At 26.1% G+C, this 21,996-nt stretch overlaps 1 protein-coding gene across 1 annotated transcript in view; it reads right to left on the reverse strand.

Annotated features, from left to right (window-relative positions):
• The window catches only part of LOC101237477 (E3 ubiquitin-protein ligase UBR4), a 126,183-nt gene that overhangs the window by 52,443 nt on the left and 51,744 nt on the right, over positions 1–21,996 (reverse strand). The window contains exons 28-42 of the mRNA XM_065790452.1: positions 20,251–20,433; positions 18,954–19,265; positions 18,257–18,563; positions 16,868–17,061; positions 16,548–16,750; positions 16,262–16,466; positions 13,919–14,141; positions 13,576–13,750; positions 8,293–8,503; positions 7,707–7,848; positions 4,860–4,955; positions 4,307–4,428; positions 4,064–4,180; positions 1,174–1,360; positions 557–700 (exon numbers count right to left, since the gene is read on the reverse strand). Of these exons, the coding sequence (XP_065646524.1) occupies positions 557–700; positions 1,174–1,360; positions 4,064–4,180; positions 4,307–4,428; positions 4,860–4,955; positions 7,707–7,848; positions 8,293–8,503; positions 13,576–13,750; positions 13,919–14,141; positions 16,262–16,466; positions 16,548–16,750; positions 16,868–17,061; positions 18,257–18,563; positions 18,954–19,265; positions 20,251–20,433 (2,821 nt within the window). The remainder of the gene's footprint in view (positions 1–556; positions 701–1,173; positions 1,361–4,063; positions 4,181–4,306; positions 4,429–4,859; positions 4,956–7,706; positions 7,849–8,292; positions 8,504–13,575; positions 13,751–13,918; positions 14,142–16,261; positions 16,467–16,547; positions 16,751–16,867; positions 17,062–18,256; positions 18,564–18,953; positions 19,266–20,250; positions 20,434–21,996) is intronic.

Consider the following 21,996-nt stretch of genomic DNA (forward strand, 5'->3'; position numbering starts at 1 on the left):
GATCTATCCTTGTGGTAGACGATGCTTAATCTTTTCTTTGTACCAAGTTATGCAATTGGCTTTTAAGCATTCTTCATTTTGGTCATTGGATGGTGGTAACATTCAGTTGGTAGGGCAATTGGCACATAAACTATATGAGAGGCAATCTGGAAATATATTCTATTTGTTTATGAAATAAGATTTGCAAAGATTATTTACCCAATTTGTGTTATATGTTTCACAATTAAGTTTTGAGGATAAAGGATTGCATGTATTATTGCATGTATTAAACAACAACAAGTTTTATTAGGTGTCTCTCAATATGTGAGTATTTAAACTTTAATTAGAAAATTAAATAAAATGTAAATAAAAATGTAACCATTTTATTTAAAATTTCAAAATCCAGCAAATTTATACTTTTTTAAAGTTACATAAAAATGAAATTTAATAAAATATTATTGTTATTATTATTATAATTATTATTATTTAATTTTATTTAGCAATTTAAATTGAAACAATAAATTGCAAATTTATTGTTTCAATTTAAATTACTAAATAGAAAAAAAAAATATTGTACCTTGAGCAACATTTCTTTCAAATCCCTGTTCATTAGTAGAAATTTCAGTAGCAATGTTTTTGTTTTCTTGCTGTGCCTCATCATTATTTTCTTCATCATTTTGCAAGCTCAATGCAAGAGCAATTTCCATCATAGCATTATCATCTTTAAAGTAAACATATACTTTAAACTTTTTATCATAACTGACACAGAAAAAACAACACTTTTAAAGTTTTAAATATTTGTGAAACAGGATACCCATTATGGAGTTCAACTTGTTTTACTTATAGTAAAATGAATATTTTTATGAAAATAAAAAATAAAAAATTAAGCTATCATTATATTGCCATCAAGCTATGATAACCCTGAACTCTAGTAAACTAAAACTTTAACAAGGCTTGAGCTCTAGTAAACACTTTGATAAGGCCTAAGCTTTAGTAAACTTATACAAGCGAAAGCTTTTTGTACTTGCATTTTTTCATTAAAACTCTTTTTTTTTTAAGTTTGACACTTTAGCCATCTCTTACTCTCTTAATAAAAAAAACTTTTTAATATATGAAAAATGAACAAAAAATAAAAATTGAAAAATAAACAATATTAGTATGTCATAAAAAAAATTTCATAAAAAAAATTCTAACCATCGATAAGCATTTGAAGATCACCATCGTCAATATCACCTTCATCATCCATCATATCCATATCTTCTATATCATCTTCTTCATTATCCTCATCAAGATTATCTGCTGACACTGGTGTTGAAGGTTCCGCACTTATGTTAGTTGTTTCAGATTTTTCAAGAGGAGGATGAGAGGAAAGTTCTTCATTCTAAAATTATAGGCTGCATTATTAAAATAGCCAGAAAAAAAATTAATACATACTACTTAATATCCATAAAACTAGTCGAAAGTAAGACAACCCATTTGTTGAAAGTTAGACAACCCATTTTACAGATGACATAAAGATTTAATCAAATTTATCATCTGTACTTACTTTATAATAATTTAATGTTTTACTTAGTTAATGCTTTGATTGAAACAATTACTTGTTATATTTAAGTAAAAAAATAATTTTAACTTCACAAAAATTATTTTATTCATTAAAAATTGTCAACTATTAACTTATCTTATTATTATTTCAATATTAGCCAAGGGACGATAAATTGTTGTTTTTTTTTAAAAACGTTGACGTTCGTTTGTTTATTTATTTACAAATGTCTAATTTAAGAGGTATGTCAAATAACAGGGCAAACAACATGGGGGGGGGGGAGGGGTGCCCCCTCCCCCATTTTTTTTCTAAAACTTTTTTCTAAAACTTTTCTAAAACTTTTTTTTTCTAAAACTTTTCTCCCACTTTTTTTCTAAAGGCCCTTTTTTTTATTTAAAGAGAAATTCTAGATATAGAGGACTTGTTTTTAGAAACAGATAGTTGTGCACCTCCACTTCAAAACCCATGTCGTCGGCTATAAATATGCCAGTTTTATTTTCCATTCTTTCAATTTTTATTATTTTTTATTAAATTATAAGGGAGTTTTATTTTCAAATAACTTTTATTCTAGTTAATAAGATATATAATAATTAGATATCTCAAAGATACATATTGAACTTTATTAATTTTTTATTATCTTTATATTAACTCAATATTATATATATATATATATATATATATATATATATATATATATATATATATATATATCAAATATATATGTATATATATATATATCATATATATATATATATTTATATATATATATATATTTATATATATATATATATATATTTATATATATATATATCAAATATATATATATATCAAATATATATGTATATATATATATATCATATATATATATATATATCATATATATATATATATATATATATATATATATATATATATATATATATATATATATATATATATATATATATACATATATATATATATATATATATATATATATATATATATATATATATACATATATATATATATATATATATATATATATATATATATATATATATATATATATATATATATATACATATATATTTTTTTTTTTTTTTTTTTTTTTTTTTTTTGTTATTTCACCTCCCCAAGGCCCAGAAGGCCACTACAGACAAGGAGGCTACTTAATTGTGGTTATAACCCTCTCTCAACTCTATAACTCCGAAACACGAACCTTGACGAACAAGGCCGCTGCGCGGAGAAACAAGTTGAGCGCGGTACTACCAGGGACGTGGTGGGGATCGAACTCGGAACCTCTCGCTTATGAAGCGAGCGCTCTACCACTACACCACTACCGCATATATCAAATATATATATATATATATATATATATATCAAATATATTAATTCAAAACAACTTTTCATGCATTTGCAAAGCGTGCGCAAATTAATGATAACTAATATGCAATAACATTATGGCTGTAAAAAATTACTTATAAAAAAACGTATAAACTTGAAGAAATTTAAATAAAGGAAACTTAATAAATAAAATAAAAGTTGTTTTGACATTCCTTTTTCAAGACATTTAAAAATAATAATATAATATTAAGTATTTAACAAGTTAAAGTCATTAAAAATGCGTTTTAAATTTTAGTAACTTATTGTTTTTATGTAACAGTTATGTTTTTTTTTTTATAATAAATAAAAAACTATCAATTTTTAAAAGCAAGTGCTATGCGCTTGTTTTTAAAAATTTTAAGTGAAAGCCAACATTTGATTAAGTAAATGTGGGGAACGTTCCCGAAAAACGTTCGTTTTTCTGTCTTTTTTTTAACAAACCTTTGCACGTTCGTTCATTTGTCGCGCCCTGTTAGCAATATTTCAAACTTTAGTTTGTGTACATTTATGTTAAAAGTCAGTGTTACAAAGCATCAATTGATAATTTAATTGATACAAACTAAATAAGTTATGCTTAACTAAGAAAATAATTTTAACTTTACAATATTTTAATCACTAAAAAATTAAAAGCAATATTTAAAACTTCAATTTGAGTACATTTAGGTTGAAAATTAGTGTTACAAAGCATCGAATGACAATTTATTGCATTATGATATTGCATCAAATGATAATTTATCGCACTTGCTAAGTGAAACAAAATATAGCAATTTTGAAATAAACAAATATTCCTTCTGGTGATATTTAGCCTCAATTTTGAATTTGGGCAGCACCCAAATACTGTCTAAAATAGCCTCTGTATATATATATATATATATATATATATATATATATATATATATATATATATATATATATATATATATATATATATATATAAATATATATATATAAATATATATATATAAATATATATATATATATATATATATATATATATATATATGTATGTATGTATGTATGTATGTATGTATGTATGTATGTATGTATGTATGTATGTATATAACTTATATATATATATATATATATATATATATATATATATATATATATATATATATATATATAATAAACCAAATATATATGTATATAATTAACTTGTTGATATTAAAAATAAACAACCTTGCTCTCCGTTGCAGATGGGTTAGAATCATTAGATTCAGATTGTTTAACATGTGTTTGTCTTAAAAGTAATGACTTTGTAAGACCTCTTTTGGCAGCAAAACTTATTATTTGGTCCTAAAGAATTTTGTATTTATAATTTTAGAACAAGTATATATGTAAAAAATCAATAGAAGAAAATCAATAAAAAAAAAAAGACTCTCGAAAATATAATATAAAAAAAAAAATGTTTTAAAATTGTACTTTAGCTAGCAACAATTCAAAAATAAGCTGACACATTGAGTTTATGAACTTTGCATCACCAAGCATTATTGAGAATATTATGCCAACAAGCAGTTCCACATTTGCCTCCATATGCCATGACTCTTTATTAAGTAAAAAAAGTTAAATATATATATATATATATATATATATATATATATATATATATATATATATATATATATATATATATATATGTATGTATGTATATATATGTATATCTATGTATATATATATACATATATATGTATGTATATATATACATACATATGTATGTATGCATGTATATATATGTATATTTATATACACACACATACATACATGCAATTGTGCAAGTATGTATGTTTACATACATACATAAATACATACATAGATATATAGTTACATATGTACATACATACATACATAAATACATGTATCTATGTATGTAATATACATACATACCTACATACATACATACATTACTTAAATAACTTAATAAAATAAAAAAATGTATATAAATTTTTGACAAAGCTTCATTTAATCAAATTCTTACCTTGATAATTGGAACTTGAACAACAATTTTCATAGAGTTTCCAAAATTTTTTTACTAAGGACTCAGCAAACTTATCTGCTTGTTTACCTCCTGAAACTAAAAACAATAAACATATTTAAAAAACTTTAAAAAGGTATTTTCTTAAACTTTACAATTATATATAATATTAAACTTTATTATACATTATAATATTGTATTATATTGATATACATTGGATATATCTGATGACTTCTTTTAATTCTTTTTATTCAATAGTGAAAAAAATTTGTAAATACATTGGTATTGTACGATGTAGGGTTTTGATTAGTTTTTTCTCTGCTTCTGTTGAAATTTATATAATATAAAGTTTTAACTCGCTTTGATGTTTTTAGTGCATTTTATAAAATAATGTAGAGCTTTGTTTAACTTCTTTACTGTTCATTAAATAGACAAAATATATCTGCAATTTATTGTTATATTTATAATATATTATTGTTATTAACTGTTTAATTATTGTACTAAATTTAAAGTTATTTAGTTTAATGTTATAAATATCTATAGTTTCTTGATTTATTTGCTTTATCCTGCAAGGCTGTAAACAACCATTAGTTAAATTGGGAGTTAACAGAAAGGAAAAATTGTTAGAGAGCAAGATAACACTTTAAAGTAGATTTAAATAACTGTAAAATATGAGTCAGGAAAGTTGAGGGGTAATTTCAAAAATATTGATATTCAAGGAAAAACACAAGATGAATAAAAATTAAGAAAATTAAGCACCAATAATGTCAATGTTTGCAGAAAAGAGAAAGAAATGCAACTTTATAAAGATGGAACAGAGGCTCAAGCTTTGCAGCTAGAGCAGGTCCAGCTTTTGGACCTGCTCTAGCTGAGGAGAATATGGAGAAATTAAATTTATATGGAGAAATTAAATTCTAGCAGGGCAAATGAAGATAGTGAAAAGGCTTCAAGTCGTAGTCGAAGCAAATCGCGAAGTAGAGATGATTTAACTCGTTCAAAAAGTAAAGAATCATTGCATAGAAGCAAAAGTAAGGAAGCTTTAAATGTAGACACAATTAAAGTGGTTTTGAATCGTGGAGATCAAGGATATGGTTTTTCACTAGGTCAACAAATTTTTGTTAAAGATTTAGCAAAAGATAGCCCTGCTGCAAAAGCTAAAAATTACTCCAAAAGAGTAAAGATATCATTAAAGATCCAGCCTAAATAGAACAAGAGTATTCCATACAATTATGAGTAACAGATTTATAGAGAACAGAATCATTAATTAGTACAATAAAAAGAGGCAACCACAAAAGATGTTTATTTGCAATAAATTGGATATATAGTTTTCATAAGAGGTCAGTAATAAAAGATAATTTGAGAAAATGTAAAGTAGAAGACTAAGTATGAGTGTTGTCATCAATATAGAAACATCAAAATATTATGATAACTATTAGCAGTAAAGAGTAATGTTTCAGTACTGTAATGATTATATTATAATATATTATTTCAATATTATAATAATTATAATAATTAACTCATTAGCCAATACAAGCCTTAAGCTTGAAAAGCTTAAGCAGGAAAACAAGATTTATGCTTAATTAAATAAATAAAATAAAATTCTTAAAACTTTGAAACTATTGAAGAGAACTCTGGAGAATTTGTAAGCATATGATAGAAAAGTTGATGGACATATTTCCTTTGGAAAATAGTTCTAGTTTATTCTTGAGAGGTAATATTGTATGTATATAATATTGACTCATATATGCAAAATAAAATGTTAGACTTGCTTTTATTAATGAGAGTTTTAAAGACTTTCCAAAAGTATCTAGAACTTAACTTCTGAGATAAAATACAAGATTTAGTCATCTGAGAATAATGGGTAGCTTTGGACAATATTTTTTTGTGTCAATTTCTAACAATCACAAAAAAATTTGCTCTCAAGATGGTTATAGCTTTCAAGATGATTGTAGAAATAACCATTAGAAATAGGACAAAATGTGGGTGGGTATGAATGACAATGGCTCTTTGTGTGTTTTGATAACTTGCATGTTTTAAAAATAGGCTTAAAAAACCAAACTAAACTGAAGAGAAAATAGAAAAATTAACAAACTATAAACTAAAAAGAGAAACAAAATCTTAACAAATGATAAAACAAATTAAAGATATATGATGAAACAAACAGGTCAGAAACAGATAAGAAACAAGACATAAATAAAGGAGTAAAATAAGTGGTTAAAGTTGTCTGGAAAACGAGTCACAAAAGTTAACTTTTTATTTTTAGTTTTGTATATCCAAGATACAGGATACAAGTCTTCCCAGGAAACGCGTACGGTTTTTCATCTTGTATGTCCACTCATTAGTATTTTATTTTAAACAACTTGGTCATGGCTGTTTTCAAGTTTTATTATATATAAGTTCCAGAAACAAAGAAAGCAAAACTTACAAAATAGGAAATTATAAAAATTAAAATTAAAAAAAATTAAATAATTTATTTACTGTTTTTTATCCCCAATCTTTTAGTGCTTTGTAATTTTGGATACCTGTTTCTTTATAATATTTGGCTCTGTGTACTTAGTTCTACCCCCTCTCTTTTTCATGTGAAAATCCTCAACAAAGAGATAAATTATGTAAGAAAATTCTTACATAAATATTTACCAAAGTCAAACTTGAAAAAAAAAGTACACTTAACGCCTAACTTTAAATAATTTGTATATGTGACTCTTACAGAATGATTATAATACTACCTTATGTGTTTTCCCCCTTGTTTACATGTTTCCCCATGTTCAAACTTCACTTTAATTATATTAAAACACAACTTTAATTATATTAAAATAATAATAATAAATAAAAGCATAACTTAGAACTTACCTTCAACAAACTTAACCAAGTTGTCTGCTTGAGTTTCTCCAACAAATGAACTAATATTAAGAATCATTTCAAATACATCTAAGTCCAAATTATCTTCAGTGGTTTCAAACAACTTCATCATATGACTAACTAAAACTTCATCCTAATAATATTTTTTTGATATATAAATATTGAATCATGATCATGACTATGATGATCATCATCATGATCATTATCACTATCAACTTTTAAAACAGAAAACAAAACAACTCTGATGATGATCATGATGATGATAACCATCATCATCATCATTATCATGATCAGGATCATCATCATCATCATCATCATCATCATCATCATTATCATCATCATCATCATCATCATCATCATCATCATCATCATCATCATCATCATCATCATCATCATCATCATCATCATCATCATCACCATCATTATTACCATCAACTTTTACAGCAGAAAAAAAACCCGACTATGATAAAAGTTATGAAATTTGGTCAACTCAAATCAATGATTTGATATATAACCTAATTAAAGTAAAAAAACTAATAATGCAAAAAAAATTGAATACAAAATCAAAACAACTAACCTTTTTGATTTGATATTTACCATCACTTGGATATAAATTTTTAAGAAGCATATGAGTTTGGTAGCCTATGGCAGAGACTTCTTTGAGCTGAGGATCAACTGTAAGAAGTTGAGTTGAAATATTTAATAGTGTGTCAAACACTGTTGAAATTTTACTTCCATCCACTATTTTCAGTAACTTGTTTATAGACGAAAGCAAAGAAAACAGTAACCTACATTGTAAATAAAATAGTAATCTACAAATAACTTAAAATAATATAACTGTAGCAATACAACAGTTAGTGGAATATGCCACAAATACCACACACACACACACACACACACACACACACACACACACACACACACACACACACACACACACACACACACACACACACACACACACACAAACACACATGCATGGACCATGGACACAAAACTTTTTTCACCATTCAATGTTTTTTCTTTATCTGAAAAAACAGTTTGAATTCAAGTTAGTATTTTAAATATTCTAGGACAGTGGCAAACCTAAACCTGCAAATGTGTGTATGCATATATTTATATATATATACACACTTACTTTTGCACTATATATATATATATATATATATATATATATATATATATATATATATATATATATATATATATATATATATTATATATATATATATATATAGTTCTATAGTTTGTTGGCTTTAGGAAGAGCGGAAGGAAAAAAGTGATTCTTACGCCAACACATACGTCACTTTTAATTACTTTTGACTTTCGTCCAACATTTCCGTGTTGGACGAAAGTAAAAACCATTAATTTAATTACAAATTAATCGTTTTTTAAAAAAACCACAAAAACGCAAATTTAATTGACCAGAATGTTTTTAAAAACATTCTGAATGTTTTTATAACATTTTGAATGTTTTTAACAATATAAACAAAGTTTTTATTTTTATTTTTTTTAATAAAATGTTTTTATTTTTATTTTTTTTAATAAAATGTTTTTATTTTTATTTTTTTTCTGTAAATCATGCGCGGAGTGTTGCTACATCGACTATCTTATAGCCTGACTCGCAAGGGAGTGCTGCTACATCGACTGACAAATAGCCTGACTCGCAAGGGAGTGCTGCTACATCGACTGACAAATAGCCTGACTCGCAAGGGAGTGCTGCTACATCGACTGACAAATAGCCTGACCCGCAAGGGAGTGCTGCTACATCGACTGAGGGTTTGGTTGGGGCAGGCAGTCTATCATTATTAAAAAAAAAAAATTCCGGTCTTGCATTTTAATTTTTACTTTTTGTCAACAAAATATCGAAAAAACTTTCGGACAACATCTAAGGGTTGTATATATATATATATATATATATATATATATATATATATATATATATATATTACTTCCGACTCTACTAAACAGGTTATGAAAAAAACTGTAGGAAAGTTTTTTTTATTTATTTGTAAAAAGGCGCATTAAAAAAAAAAAAGTGGTGGCTTGTATATAAAATTTGGTTAATGTATATAAAATTTGCTTTTTTTCTTAGAACTAAATAGTAAGATTGATTGAATATGGCTTTTAAGTGTTACGTCATTGGATGCAAAGATAACTATGATGTTACAAAACCAGTTAAATCTTTTACCTTTCCTAAAAAATAGTTGGATTAATAAAGAAGGATAAGTCTAATTAGTGTAACACTTTCAATTATTCTTATAAAGAGAAATTTAATTTTATTTCTAATTTTATTAGTTAAGATCATTGGCGTAAAAACTAGGAAAAAGTATGTCTACAGAAAGTTAAAAACCTAACATCTACCATCTCTATTTTCCTGTGTAAATCAAAGTCAAATTCTGACTTCACAGTCACCATCAATAAATAATTGCTATCTTTAGAAAGTATTGTGCCTAATGAAATGAGCAATTTTTGAATGCTAACAGTATTTCATTCTTTTAAAAATCTATATCATTTTCTATTTTAATAATATAAAACATGTACAAAAGTATAAACTTCTTAGTGTTGATTTGTGAAAATAAAAATATTCTCCTGATATAGTTGCTATAGTACTTTTGATTCCTTTTTATGTCAAGAATTCTTTACTGATAAATGTGATGACTATGAACTACCAAGAACATCACTGAAGAAAAATTTGACATTAAAAGTTAAAAATGTTGCAGAAGATTTTCATGAGTTGTATTTGACAAATGTTTTATTTTACCAAAGAAAGGTCATTCTACTAACTAATGAAATTTATGTTAAACCACGACTAGATATCAAGGAGATTTGTTTTTAGTAAACCTGTTTACTCTCTGAATAAATTTAAAAAAAAAACAGTTTTGGGTTTGATGATTTGTTCTTTGATTGGTGGAAATAAGTTTATTAATTAAAGCATTAAAATTATTAGGTATAGATATTTATTTTCAATAATTTTTTTATAAGGACGGATTTGAGATTTATAGAGATGAAAAGTAGAATCCTGAGTAATAAAGTGGTGAGCACAACACACACAAGTGGTGATGCAACCTTAGCAGATGCTAATTTTGCAATCAATTTAATATATGGTTTCCAAGAAAAATTAGAAGTAGGAGTTATTCTTAGAAGAAGAAGGGTAGATGACTCATCGAGTACATTACTGTTCATAAATATAGATTATTGTGATAACGATTAGCTGAAAATTTATCTGAGTTAAACTAAAACCAGACTCTAAGAGCCCCATACTGTAACAGAAGTGAGATCCTTTTAAAGCTCAAATGCCCCTCTAAGCAATCAGAGAGTGTTGGCTTCTTATCAAGACAAGAATAAATGGTAGCATCATCAGCGAACAATGCCACTTTAGATGTGAGAATTTCTGGGAGACGGCTAATGTAAATAAAAGAGTTTAGAGCCAAGGATAGAGCCTTGAGGAACTTTTGAAGTTACAGGATACGAAGAGTTCTGTCCATTGAGGACAACTTTTGTACTATAATTGGTAAGGAAGGATTTAATAATCTTAAAGATGTTACCTGATACATCATAAGAAGAGAGCTTATGGAGAAGACCAGCATGCCAAACATTAAAAGCTTTAGAAGTGTCGAGAGTGATAGCCTCTCCAAATCTATCTAATGCACAATAAAACCAATCAGTAATTACTGTTAACAAATCAGCAGTAGAAGGAGATCAAAATCCATATTGATGATCAGAAAGTAAGTTATTAGATTCAAGATGAGAGATCAAGTGTTTGTTAATTAAAGATTCTAAAACATTGCTTATGATATTAAAAAGAATAATCGGAGGGTAGTTAGGCGAGTCAGATCGCTCTCTAGAATTTTTAAAAATAGGGATAACAAATCCCGCTTTCACTTGTTAAATTGTTTTGAAAGTATAGAAGACAGCTCTGAGAACACTTCTGCAAGAATATATCAGGTAAGCTGTCCAGAAATAAGCTGCAGAAGAGCCTAAGTAGGAAATCACTTTAGATAAAGAAGCTGGAGTAACACGAATGTCAAGCAATGGTCCAACCTGTTTGTCGGATAAATCAGGTAGAACGCAACTAGTAGAATCAAGAGATAATATTGACAAGAAGTTCTTAGCAAACATTTCACCTTTGTCTTTAGGTGAGGTGACAAAACCTGAACCATACAAGATATGTAAAACAACAGATTTTCCTTTGTTATAGATATTACTAAAAACTCTCCTGAAGTCACAAGAGCCTAATTTTTGACCTAAGAACAGTGGGCTTTGGTGTTAGAGAAAACCTTTTTACGATGGTTTCTAGCAGTAGTAAACAGACGTCTGTTTTCTGGAGAATTGTTTTGTTGATAGATATGAAAGTAATGATCATGATTAGAAAATGCAGCAGCACAAGTGAAGTGATAACAGCAGCACAAGTGAAGTGTGAGAAGAGTGAGAATGACTTGGAATCATCAAGAGGGAATCAAAAATTTTAAGCCAGCCTGAATCCATGAAGTTATGTAAGAAGCACATATGACTGATATCATACAGTTTTATATGGTTATATGACAAACATACGTGTTTGTCGTGTAACCATATAAAACTGGATGATATCAGTCATTTATGGTTTTACTAATGTTTCAAAAAAAATTGCAGAATCTTTGTCAACAAATTATTGCTATCTTGATTGCCCTAGATCTTCAAAAGAACCTAAATTGAAAATATTGAAGCTATCCAAAATGTAATATATATATCAGGGCATTAGCCAGCCCAATGACACTGTGTATACAGCGAAATTCGGGAGTAATAGGACAATTTCAATAAAAATTCTTAATAATTTGTAGAAAAACAACAATAAATATTCCTAATATCACAAAAGCGCAGTAACAAATATATTCCTGGCTAACACCCTGTATATATATTATATATTTTCTAGCAGGCAGGAAGACTCAGTTAAACACTTATTAAAGAGTTTAGAGAGTATTGAAGAGAGACCTGGTGACTACTTGGGGTGTACAAGAGAGTTAGCATTAAAAAAAAAAATGCAACTTAGTTTGTGGTCAATACATAACTACTATAATGCCCATCAAAATGGGTGCAGTTATACTAGTTTTCACTATTTAAAACAAGTTCTGAATCTTGTTTATAATTTAGACACAAGCAAGTTCTTATTTTTACTCTATAAATGCACTGAAACTTTGTAAATAATTTAAAGCAATAGGGTATATGGCTGGATATAGCTTATATATGACCAGATACCAGGTAGTAAAATATTTAGTGAAAAGAATAATTGTTTTTACATCTAATTACCTAATAAAGGATATTATTTTTACATCGAAAAAATTGAACGTAAGAGAACTTAATAGAAGGTAAGGCTAAAAGATTGCGATTACCCTGATGATATGATTCTACACATTGAAGAAAATTATGTAATCTAATAAAATATCAAATATAACTTGCATCATCAAAAGATTAAGATTAAAATACATTTATAAAATAAGTTTATAAGATTCTAATCTATAGACCCGATTGGTTTGGAAATATTGCAAATTCTATTGTGTAACTTTGTAAATTCTATTGTGTAATTTTAGTTCTATTACACATTAGGTCACTGTATTAAAGTCCTATATAAGTTATTATAAAAGGTCACTTTAATACATATTAGGATGTTTTACGTTTTTAATTGTTTACCTTACTTTACACAAGTTAATTTAAAAATCTCAATTTTTATTAGGTAAGAAATGCAAAAATCTAATGAAGTTTAAATCCATAAGTTAAAAAGCATTTATCTTAGTGCTAAATGCACCTTCTATCCTTCACCCCTCCCCCCCCCCCTCCACACACACAAACACACTCCTTTCTTCTACTTTAAAAACAAGCTTACATTTCAGATTGAGAGCTCTGATATTTTGATATTTGTGGCTCCTGTAAACTTGGAGAAGATTCTGCAACAGCTGTGTCAGTACTTTCCTCAACAGCGCTGAACTCTTCTTTTGTCTTAGTATAAACCTTAACAGAATCAACAATGCTAACACCATAAGGATCAGTAGATGGGCCAACTGAATAAAACAATTATATAATTATACAACTTTATAACTTATTACAATTTTGAAAGTTTAACAAAAATTTTAAATTAAAAAAATACTAGAAATTAAAATTAAAGCGTATATGAGAATATGTTCCACATCATTTTTCTCTAAAATTCTTATGCAATCAAAAAATATTACATGTTACAGTAAACATGTTTTTCTCTAAGCAAATATTTGATTCCTCTCTTGTAAATGGTATATCAAACCAGCGATTTTTTACTGATCTGAGATATATTATACGACCAAAGACGTCTATATACTGAGGGGAACGTTCCATTGATTGAACTCCTACTTGCAAGCGAATACCAACAATTACATTTGATGGGTTTGTATTAAGAATTTCAATTTTAAATCCAAATGGCTGAAAAAAATAACACAACTGTAAACTTGTTCTATAAATATAAAATACTTTTTTATAACTTTTTTTAAATATGTACACAAAATTTTTATAATCTAATCTCTCTCTCTCTATATGTGTGTGCGTGTGCGTGTTTACGTGCGTGTGTGTGTGTGTTTGTGTGTGTGTATGTATGCATATATGTGTGTATGTATGTATGTATGTATGTATGTATGTATGTATGTATGTATGTATGTATGTATGTATGTATGTATGTATGTATGTATGTATGTATGTATGTAAGTATATATGTATGTATGTATGTATGTATGTATGTATGTATGTATGTATGTATGTATGTATGTAAGTATATATGTATGTATATATGTATGTATGTATGTATGCATATATATGTGTGTATGTATGTATATGTGTATGTATGTATGTACGTATGTATGTATGTAAGTATGTATGTATGTATGTATGTATGTACGTATGTATGTATGTAAGTATGTATGTATGTATGTATGCATGTATGTATGTATGTATGTATGTATGTATGTATGTATGTATGTATGTATGTATGTATGTATGTATGTATGTATGTATGTATGTATGTATGTATGTATGTATGTATGTATCAGGCTTGGCCAGGAAGGGGTGCAAAAACAAGCCTTTTTATGACCACGCAAATAATATTTAGTTTTGACAATTTGATCACGGCTTTTAACATTTTAAAAATGTGCTGAAAAAAATGGTTTTTAATTACGTTAGAAATAAATAACTTCAACACATTTATCTTTACTAACATCTTTATAATAGCAAATCACTGTTAAATTTAGTGATTTTAATATGATTTTTAATATATATGATTTTAATTAAAGTATCAATGAAAGTTGTATAAATTTTCATTTATATTATTTAATTATATAAGATTTTTTTATAAAAAATTTAATTAAAAAAAAAATTAAATTAAATTTTATAAGCACCAACTTTAAACACCTATTATCTCTTTAATAAACTTTAAATAAGAATCTTTAAAGTTAATACACTCAAAAAGAAGAAAGGTTTTGTTGAGAAAAAAAAAAGATTGCTTGAATTAAATATCTTTACTTATGTTTTTATATTATTAAAACGCATTTAAATAAAGTAAAAAATTACTGCTAATGATTTTTTATATAAAGTGTTAATGAATATCATATATATATTTTTATATTTATATAAGAATGTATTTTTTATTATAAATATCTGAAAAAAAAGAAAAAATTAACTTTTTAAAGAAACGATTTAATTATTCTATCAAAGCAATTCCTTCAGCGCCGCACCCAGATGTAATCCCACATTGTTTGAACAATATGGGTGCCCAAACTATAAGCTAAGAATTCTAATATTAATGAAGTCCAACATAATTAAAAGCAAATAAACATGTAAAAAAAATTATCATTTTTATTACTTGTTATATATTTGATTGTTCTCCAACTCAGTCAAATTACTTAGACAATATTTTTTGAAAAATGTTTTGGACTTAAGGTTTAAGTAATTTTCTTCTGAAAAATTAAATGGCTTCCTATTAACCTATCTTTCTGAAGGTGAAGCATGATTTTTTAAGTGTACAAGTAAACTACTTTTGTCATTACTCCATCTACTTTTACAAAGTCACCTGTGGCATTCTAACCAAAACAGCCCCACACCTTAACACTACATCCACCGTGTTTTACAGTTAATAATACATCTTATGTTATCATACATTCAACGATTTTTTTCCAGACAGTCCCCGTTTACAGTCATTGATGGTCCATTTTTTATGTAGTTTTGCCCACTTTAACATTTTTGATATTCTTATGATTTTTATTAAGCATTTTAATCAAAATACTTTTTAATTATCTAATAGTGCAAAAATAAACATAAAAAATAGTTAAATAAGAAATAGCATTTTTTAAAATAGTTAATGTCATTTGAATAATTATGAACAGTAGTGTATGTGTTCATAAATAAAACTTGTACAAACTTAACAAGACTTAACTTTTTTTTTCTTAAAATAAGAAAAAAAAAGCTGTGATTCCAGAAGTAAATTAATGTTATTACATAATTAATTAGCATAATGATCTCTTTCTCTCTATATATATCTATGAAACAATATCAACCTTTGTGTTTGCTATATACATTCCAGTAGTGTTCAGTCGATTTTTTACTTGATTTTTGTTATAAATATGTAAAATATGTTCACCACCAAACTCTACATCATTGGTTAAATGACATGATTCAAAAAAATCTACAGGAAATTTTTCAGGCGATTTCTTATTGTCCTGCTTTTTTTCCTTGTTGACAAGACGTTCTGTAAAATGTGTACTGAAACAAAAACAAATACAAAATAAATTGACAAATTTTATGACTTTTGATCCCCCATAAAAATGAAGGAAAAAAACATACTTCATAAACAAATTATCAGGAGGTTTTGAAAACTGAATTACATCTTGGTTGGCATTGTAAATACGAAGACTTCCATCATCAAGCAAAACTATTAGCGTAGTACACTCAGTAACAGACTGTGCATGCCCTTCAATTGTTGAATGATGATGACATACTGCATTTAAAACCTTAACTGACTTTGTTACACTTTTAATTTCTTGAATCTTTTTTTAAAAACAAAAAACATACAAAAATTAAATTATCAAATATAATTTTTTAAACAGATTTTTTAATTTTTAATACTAAATGAAAGTCTTTAATACATATATAATATTACTTACAATAACTTTTTCTGGCTTGACAGCTAACATAACAATATTCCCAGAATTTTGCAGGGTACAATGAAGTAGACCAACTTGACCAGGAACTTCACTCCACTGGACTAATGGGGATGACAATGTTATTGGGTTGTCAATAAGAAAAAGCTTAGTAAAGGATAGTAAACTCTGATCCAAGCAACCAAAAAAAGACAATCCTAAAATAAAAAGAATTATTTTATTATTATCATTTTTAAAAAGTATTAGCGTGTCTATATATATGTATAATATACTATATGTGATTATATGAGTGTGTGTGTGTGTGTGTGTGTGTGTATAAATGATGATGTTTTAAATTATAGAAAACACAAAGCAAAAAATCCACTGCTAAAATAATTAGTCTTTAAGTTATTAGCAATCTGGAATCTTATGTACTTTTAAAGAGATTTTTCTAAATATTTATGTTTATTTGAAAAGCAATTAAGACTGATAACTCAACTTGAGTCAACAAAATGCAAATAAATTTATAAATAAGTGATATAAGCTCTATTTGTTGCGCACAGAATACAATTTTTAATTTATGATAATATTGTATTAAATCCATTAACATTAGATTATTTAAAACAATGAATATTTTTAAATATTTATCTAAGGTTTTTTAATTTTGTCAATTACTAAATGATTTTATCAGGTACCAAAACTGCAAATTTCAAGACTGTAGAATTATTTAAGCAACATTTTATTTCATTTTAACAAACTTGAAATATCTGGTATAACCAACTAGATAATTTTATTGTTGATCTAAATACTAAATGGTGATCGAGTTCAGATATCCAGCAAGAAAACTTTTCCAGGACACCCTTAATATATTTAAAATGTCAATGCCAACCTACACCCATAAGATTAACCTTACAGATTTAGTTTGAAACTGTCCTAATATATTTTGCATTCTTGAGTTTTCAAAACCCTCACTTTAGTCTAGACAGTTTTTAAGACAAAAATGAATTTTTTTTTTTTGCAGTCTTGCTTCATTTGTAGATTGTATAAGCCAAAACCCTCAGCCTGTGTGTGTACTAACGCCTCTGAAGATGATTAGTGCAGCGATATTTCTTAAGCAGCTAAATCCACATAACTATATGCTTTTACACATACATCTAAGGAGGAGAGTATTTGTAGCAACTTCATTATTTACAGAGACATCAGCATCTACATTATAAATATTATTTTTACTTACATTATCACTTTATTATTACTTACTATTATTATTATTACTAATGTTATTATTGTTATAATTTTTATTATTACTATTTTTATTATTATTATTTTTATTATTATTATTTATTTATTTTAGCACTTCTTTTATTATTTATCTTCTTTTACTATTTTATTATCTTCTTTTTTTTTTATTATTACCTTTATTGTAGCTGAAAAAAAGCAGTTTCAAGGTCTGGGAATAATAAACAGAGACACCACCACCATTAACTAAAGACTGATCAGATTCTTCTTTGTTAGGATGTTGAACATTAACAACATTCATAGTGTAAAATAAGCATTGTTTGCTTGCATCATTTAAAGCCTCTACATATATATATCCTTGAGAAGACATTATAACAATATTATTCTGCTTGTCATCTGGAACAAAAGTGGCATCTCTAATTTTTCCACTAGGGACAACAAAATAGTAAACTGGATCAGTTTCACTCACAGATAAATCAAATATCTAAACAGAAAATGATTTTTAAAAATTTTGTTAAATTATGGCTACTATATATATATATATATATATATATATATATATATATATATATATATATATATATATATATATATATATATATATATATATATATATATATATATATATACATATATATATATATACATATATATATATATATATATATATATATATATATTTATATATATATATATATATATATATATATATATATATATATATATATATATATATATATATATATATATATATATATACATACACATATAAATACAAAAACTATGTGAGTTTTTACATTTAGACCTCACTATGTCAACTTAATAATTAATAATTAAAGAAAAACTAACAAGTATGTACAAATATTAAGGAAACCTTGATAAAGTCAGCAGTTAATAAAGCCAGTTGAGTTTGTGAGCCTGGTACCCATAACGCTTTGATTATAAAATTACCAGTATCAAGTTTTATATTTAATGTTAATCGCGTTGGTGTTGAGGCAGAGTTTCCAAGAATAAGCACAAGACAATCTTTTAATCCTGTCACAGCAAGAAATTCATCATTAAGTGGATTGCTAACCATATGAAGAATAGTAAACGGTACAACTGTTGATGATAAACGATTCAAAGTCATTTTCTTTTGATTTGACTCAGGTAGTCTCAATAATCCAGATAATTGCAGAATTGTCACCTAAACATTTTTTTATAAAAAAATCAGTTTTTATGATTATTAGATGATTATTTATATTGTTCATACATACAACTATTTATGTAAATTATGTAACTTATGCTTATAACTCATGTATATTGTCATGCATACAACTATTTATGGAAATTATGTAATATATGCTTATAATTCATGTATATTGTTCATGCATAAAATTATTTATGTAAATTATGTAATTTATGATTATAATTTTTGTATATTTTTCATGCATACAACTATTTATGTAAATTATGCAATTTATGTAGTGTTAAGTTAAAGTATATTTCATAGATATAAACATAAGATGATGAGAAATGAAAGATAATGGTAATACCTTCAATGTCAACTATGACATTTCCTTGATGTTTCTGTAATATTTTTGGTGACATCATAATAAAGTGACTAGTTTGTAAAATTAGTCCAGAAATTTAAACAAGTTTTAAATTAAAAATAAAAATTTAAAAAGAACTCAAATTAGCCAGTTAGTTTTCCAAAACAATTAGTAAGCAACAACAAAGCAATTAAACAAGCAGTTTAATTACTTTGACATACAAGCCTAACACATGAGACAATCAAGGCAAAGAAACAAGTTGAGTGGGTACTAGCTGGTGGGAATCGAACTTGAAACTTCTGTTTAAAAAGCATTTGTAAATTATTATCACAAATGATTTACAAACTATTATGTAAAAATTGTAAGGACTCACAGATAATTATAAATACAATATGTTAGCTATAGACCTGACTATTATTGTTGAAGATCTGAAAATTAAATTTTTTTTTTCTTATCTAGATGACTAACAGAATAAAATCTAACAGCTGAAAAATTTAAAAAAAGATTATCAAGAAAAAAAAGCTATTCTTAAAGTGATATATTTGTAATTATATAAATTTTAAACTACTTAAATAACATAAAAAAAGTTTCACCTTTCCCTTCTTATAAGGAACAGCAAGAAATCATGAAAAAAATTACCTTTCCCTTCTCATGAGCAACAGCAAGAAACTGTCTTTTTCCAAATGGAGAAACAATAAGACACATTGCTTTATGATGAATCATGTGAGCATTAATAAGCTGACGAAGAGTTGCTCCTTGTTCTCCACCATATGTCAGCTTAATGTTTTCAAAAGCTCCCTCTTGTGAGCCAGAAACTGCATTCTAAAAAAATTAATCTATTCAAATTTCAACCAAATTCACAGCTTAAAATGTTGGTAGCTCAACAAATTTGATAAACTTAACAGAATTAATAAACAGTTTTCAAATGTGTTCTAGTCATTATAAATAAAAATTAGAACAATTAAAAGTACAACATGTTATAATATTACAGAATTGTCTGCAATCGCTCACTAGGAAGCTACGCAAGCTGCAAACTAAATAAAAAAAGCAGAAAACTAGGTGAAAAAGCAGCCAAAAAAGTTATCCAAGAAAAAAATAACTTGAAGCAGCAATTCTCAAAGAACAATAGTTTAAAAAAAGAAAAGAAAAAAAAACTTCTTAAAATTAACCAAAGAAATTCTAAGAAATATAAGAGAAACCAAAGAAGTTCTAAGAAACAACAACAATGTCTACTAGTCAAAGCATTGAGTGTGTTCCTACTGTGAGCTGTAATCTTTACATTACCAATCCTCTTTGTTATTTTTGCAGAGGCCTTTGAGATAAAACTTTAAGCAACAAATAAGTTACATATGTAAAGTGCTTGGCCATGTTTTCTTTGTATCATCAATTATCACGAAACAACTGACCTCGTGTGAAAGGAATCAATCAATGACTTTAATTAATTTTAGTATTTACTTTTTTGTTGTTTTAAATAAATATGTCTGGGTACTACAACTTTTTTGTTTTACTTTTCTAAAACTTATTAAAACTAAATTATGACAACATTTTCCTAAAGATTTAATTTTAAAATTATGACAACATTTTTATTAACTATATAATTGTTGCCTGATGTGGTTTGATTCAGTTAAAGTTCAAGTTCATTTATTTAAAAATTATTTTGAAAAAAAAGCCGAGTTAATTTATTTGTGTAATTTTGCTCAGAACTAGGTAAATATAGGGCAAGTATTATTTTAGTAATACCTCTAAAGGTAAATTTGAAGATATCTTTTAAAGGGTTTTAAATAATAATTATTGTAGAAACACTATTATTACAAAATTTGACAGTCACATAAAATATACTCATTATTTACAAATATAAGAAAATTAGATAAAGTTGAAAAAAGAATGTGTAATTTCTATTATGCTAACCTTCATTCAGCATTACTAAATTTTTACAAATGCTTAGAAGTAAAAAGAATGGAATTTTGGCTGAACTCGTTTGTTTTGTTGTCATGATAAAACCTTTGTACTTAAAACTTTATGCCAATCAAAAATAGTTAAAGACCTTACTTTTACTATGTGTGTGCATATATATATATATATATATATATATATATATATATATATATATATATATATATATATATATATATATATATATATATATATATATATATACATACATACATACATACAGCCGTAGTATAAAAATTACCAGTTGTAGTATTAAAACTACCAGTCCTAGTATTAAAATTGTCCTCAATGGACAGTACTTTTCTTCATATTATGTAATTTCTGGGGTTCCTCAAGGGATTATCCTTGGCCGTATACTCTTTTTAATTGACATTAATGTTAATTACATTAATTTAAATTACATCTTCCAGATTTTCTCACATGTAAGGTGGC

Source organism: Hydra vulgaris, chromosome 02 (assembly GCF_038396675.1).
Source record: "Hydra vulgaris chromosome 02, alternate assembly HydraT2T_AEP".
Classification (NCBI taxonomy): Eukaryota; Metazoa; Cnidaria; class Hydrozoa; order Anthoathecata; family Hydridae; genus Hydra; species Hydra vulgaris.